General features: G+C 47.6%; 1 protein-coding gene across 1 annotated transcript; it reads right to left on the reverse strand.

Annotated features, from left to right (window-relative positions):
• Positions 1-1,068: 1,068 nt before the first annotated feature.
• On the reverse strand, positions 1,069-4,164 carry ears2 (glutamyl-tRNA synthetase 2, mitochondrial). Its single transcript, XM_056243980.1, has 3 exons — positions 3,931-4,164; positions 3,567-3,722; positions 1,069-1,262 (listed from the first exon to the last, which is right to left on the reverse strand). Exons 1-3 carry the CDS (start codon positions 4,055-4,057, stop codon positions 1,069-1,071), a joined length of 477 nt encoding a protein of 158 aa, XP_056099955.1. The 5' UTR covers positions 4,058-4,164.
• Positions 4,165-4,704: the final 540 nt, after the last annotated feature.

Consider the following 4,704-nt stretch of genomic DNA (forward strand, 5'->3'; position numbering starts at 1 on the left):
TTTACCGCGGTACGTGTGTGATTACGCAGTACGTGTGTTTACCGCGGTACGTGTGTGTTTACCGCAGTACGTGTGTGTTTACCGCGGTACGTGTGTGTTTACCGCGGTACGTGTGTGTTTACCGCGGTACGTGTGTGTTTACCGCGGTACGTGTGTGTTTACCGCGGTACGTGTGTGTTTACCGCGGTACGTGTATGATTACGCAGTACGTGTGTTTACCGCGGTACGTGTGTGTTTACAGAGGTACGTGTGTGACTACGCAGTACGTGTGTTTACAGTGGTACGCGTGTTTACCGCAGTACGTGTCTACCGCAGTACGTGTGTTTACAGCGGTACGTGTGTGATTACGCAGTACGTGTGTGTTTACAGAGGTACGTGTGTGTTTACAGTGGTACGTGTGTTTACCGCGGTATGTGTATGATTACGCAGTACGTGTGTTTACCGCGGTACGTGTGTGTTTATCGCAGTACGTGTATGATTACGCAGTACGTGTGTTTACCGCGGTACGTGTGTGTTTACAGAGGTACGTGTGTGACTACGCAGTACGTGTGTTTACAGTGGTACGCGTGTTTACCGCAGTACGTGTCTACCGCAGTACGTGTGTTTACAGCGGTACGTGTGTGATTACGCAGTACGTGTGTGTTTACAGAGGTACGTGTGTGTTTACAGTGGTACGTGTGTGTTTACCGCGGTATGTGTATGATTACGCAGTACGTGTGTTTACCGCGGTACGTGTGTGTTTACAGAGGTACGTGTGTGACTACGCAGTACGTGTGTTTACAGTGGTACGTGTGTTTACCGCAGTACGTGTGTGTTTACAGTGGTACGTGTGTTTACCGCGGTACGTGTATGTTTACAGTGGTACGTGTGTGTTTACCGTGGTACGTGTGTGTTTACAGCGGTACGTGTGTTTACCGCAGTACGTGTGTGTTTACCGCAAGTACGTGTGTGTTTACAGCGGTACTTGTTTGTTTACCGCAGCAGGTGTGTGTTTACCACGGTGTGTGTGTGCGTGTGAGTTTACCACAGCAGGTGTGTGAGTTTACCACGGTGTGTGTGTGTGTGAGTTTACCGCGGTGCGTGTCCGCTGCGCTGCGCCTCCCTCTTCAGCAGCTCCAGCCTCTGATTGGTGCAGAAGCAGTAGTAGGCGTGGCCTGTGTGCAGCAGTGATGATGTGGCCTGTGAGTAGAGATGGAGCCGCTCAGACTGAACATACGGCCCATAATGCCCTCCTCTGCGACTGCTCTCATCTGGGGGGATTCCTACACACATACACAAACACCGACTTAGACTTAGGTGTGCACGATATATCGACTCAATATCGTTATCGCGATATCACATTGCCCGATATCCTGGTGCAGTGAGGATTATAGTGTGTGCAGTGAGGAGTATAGTGAGTGCAGTGAGGAGTATAGTGAGTGCAGTGAGGAGTATAGTGAGTGCAGTATAGTGAGTGCAGTTGAGGAGTATAGTGAGTGCAGTGAGGAGTATAGTGAGTGCAGTGAGGAGTATAGTGAGTGCAGTGAGGAGTATAGTGAGTGCAGTGAGGAGTATAGTGAGTGCAGTGAGGAGTTTAGTGAGTGCAGTGAGGAGTTTAGTGAGTGCAGTGAGGAGTTTAGTGCGTGCAGTGAGGAGTATAGTGCGTGCAGTGAGGAGTATAGTGCGTGCAGTGAGGAGTATAGTGCGTGCAGTGAGCAGTATAGTGAGTGCAGTGAGGAGTATAGTGCGTGCAGTGAGCAGTATAGTGAGTGCAGTGAGGAGTATAGTGAGTGCAGTGAGCAGTATAGTGAGTGCAGTGAGGAGTATAGTGCGTGCAGTGAGGAGTATAGTGCGTGCAGTGAGGATTATAGTGCGTGCAGTGAGGATTATAGTGCGTGCAGTGAGGAGTATAGTGCGTGCAGTGAGGAGTATAGTGAGTGCAGTGAGGAGTATGGTGAGTGCAGTGAGCAGTATGGTGAGTGCAGTGAGGAGTATAGTGAGTGCAGTGAGGAGTATAGTGAGTGCAGTGAGGAGTATGGTGAGTGCAGTGAGGAGTATAGTGAATGCAGTGAGGAGTATAGTGAGTGCAGTGAGGAGTATAGTGAGTGCAGTGAGGAGTATAGTGAGTGCAGTGAGGAGTTTAGTGAGTGCAGTGAGCAGTATAGTGAGTGCAGTGAGGAGTATAGTGAGTGCAGTGAGGAGTATAGTGAGTGCAGTGAGGAGTATAGTGAGTGCAGTGAGTAATATAGTGAGTGCAGTGAGGAGTATAGTGAGTGCAGTGAGGAGTATAGTGAGTGCAGTGAGGAGTATAGTGAGTGCAGTGAGGAGTTTAGTGAGTGCAGTGAGGAGTTTAGTGAGTGCAGTGAGGAGTTTAGTGAGTGCAGTGAGGAGTATAGTGAGTGCAGTGAGGAGTATAGTGAGGAGTATAGTGAGTGCAGTGAGGAGTATAGGGAGTGCAGTGAGGAGTTTAGTGAGTGCAGTGAGGAGTTTAGTGAGTGCAGTGAGGAGTTTAGTGAGTGCAGTGAGCAGTATTGTGAGTGCAGTGAGGAGTATAGTGAGTGCAGTGAGTATATTGAGTGCAGTGAGTATATTGAGTGCAGTGAGGAGTATAGTGAGTGCAGTGAGGAGTTTAGTGAGTGCAGTGAGCAGTATAGTGAGTGCAGTGAAGAGTATAGTGAGTGCAGTGAGGAGTTTAGTGAGTGCAGTGAGCAGTATAGTGAGTGCAGTGAGGAGTATAGTGAGTGCAGTGAGGAGTATATTGAGTGCAGTGAGGAGTTTAGTGATTGCAGTGAGGAGTATAGTGAGTGCAGTGAGGAGTATAGTGAGTGCAGTGAGGAGTTTAGTGAGTGCAGTGAGGAGTATAGTGAGTGCAGTGAGGAGTTTAGTGAGTGCAGTGAGCAGTTTAGTGAGTGCAGTGAGGAGTATAGTGCGTGCAGTGAGCAGTATAGTGAGTGCAGTGAGGAGTATAGTGAGTGCAGTGAGGAGTATAGTGAGTGCAGTGAGGAGTATAGTGAGTGCAGTGAGGAGTATAGTGCGTGCAGTGAGCAGTATAGTGAGTGCAGTGAGCAGTTTAGTGAGTGCAGTGAGGAGTATAGTGCGTGCAGTGAGCAGTATAGTGAGTGCAGTGAGGAGTATAGTGAGTGCAGTGAGGAGTATAGTGAGTGCAGTGAGGAGTATAGTGAGTGCAGTGAGGAGTATAGTGCGTGCAGTGAGCAGTATAGTGAGTGCAGTGAGCAGTATAGTGAGTGCAGTGAGGAGTTTAGTGATTGCAGTGAGGAGTATAGTGAGTGCAGTGAGGAGTATAGTGAGTGCAGTGAGGAGTTTAGTGAGTGCAGTGAGGAGTATAGTGAGTGCAGTGAGGAGTTTAGTGAGTGCAGTGAGCAGTTTAGTGAGTGCAGTGAGGAGTATAGTGCGTGCAGTGAGCAGTATAGTGAGTGCAGTGAGGAGTTTAGTGAGTGCAGTGAGGAGTATATTGAGTGCAGTGAGGAGTTTAGTGAGTGCAGTGAGCAGTATAGTGAGTGCAGTGAGTAGTATAGTGAGTGCAGTGAGGAGTTTAGTGAGTGCAGTGAGCAGTATAGTGAGTATACCTGCCCACTCCAGCATGTCCTCGATGGCGTCCGCGGCTCCGGGCACCAGGCGATCGCGATCCGTGTCCTCGAGGCGCAGGATGAACGTGCCGCGCCGCTGCTTCGCAAACAGGTAATTATACAGAGCCGTGCGGAGACCCCCGAGGTGAAGAAACCCTGAAGAAGAGTTAAACAGGCTTCAACAACAGGTTTATCTCACTCTATCACAGTCTCTCAAACCCTGAACAATAACAGGCTTCAACAACAGCACTGCAAGTCTATCTCACTCTATCACAGTCTATCTCACTTTATCACAGTCTCTCAGCCTGTCCGTGTTTATTCTCCTCTATCTGTGTTCATATATGATATTTGTGGTGTGTTTCACCTGTGGGACTGGGAGCGAATCTCACGCGCACCTCGGGCTGTCTCGTGCACGCACCTCTGCGCGCGCCGGGCTGTCTCGTGCACGCGCCTCTGCGCGCGCCGCTTCTCCTCCAGAACACGCAGAACATGTTTACATCCAGAACACGCAGAACATGTTTACAAGTTTCTCTCAGTCAAACAGCGGAGAAAGCGCGTGACCCCATCCATCACTCTGTTCTTCTTCTACTTCTTCTTCTTCTTCCTTGGTGTTTCAAGGCAGTTGGCATCCAAAAAGTTGCATTACTGCCACCTGCTGTCTATTAGCTTGTCACCTTATTCGTCTTTCCAGTCCAGTCCTCCTTAAAAAAATAAAAAAAATATTTCCTCTTTTGTTCACTATTTCCGCATTCTAATACTTTTTACATTATACCGTTATAAAAACTCTTTTGTTCCAACTGCGATTAAATTTTTAAATAGAGATTTTTTTATATAATTGATGTAGTATGCTTTTAGTTTTTTATATAATTCATTGAAATGTGTTATTGCTTATTGTTGCATGTTATTGTATGTATTGTGTTGTGTGTGATTGATGTTGTGCACTGGCCGTGTCTTTTTTGCCAATTTATCAACTTTCTCATGTGCGCTGGTATCCACATGTAATACTTTTCCCTTGTCTGGATAATCTTGTATTTATAAACAAGATTTCATATAATATTTATTGATGGTTACTAGCTTTTCCAGACTTAATACTCAGAGCCGATACAGAGTCACGAATGTTGATATCCCTGCCCTGGAC

This window comes from Rhinichthys klamathensis, unplaced genomic scaffold (genome assembly GCF_029890125.1).
Source record: "Rhinichthys klamathensis goyatoka isolate OS25496 unplaced genomic scaffold, OSU_Roscu_1.1 h1tg000882l_1, whole genome shotgun sequence".
Classification (NCBI taxonomy): Eukaryota; Metazoa; Chordata; class Actinopteri; order Cypriniformes; family Leuciscidae; genus Rhinichthys; species Rhinichthys klamathensis.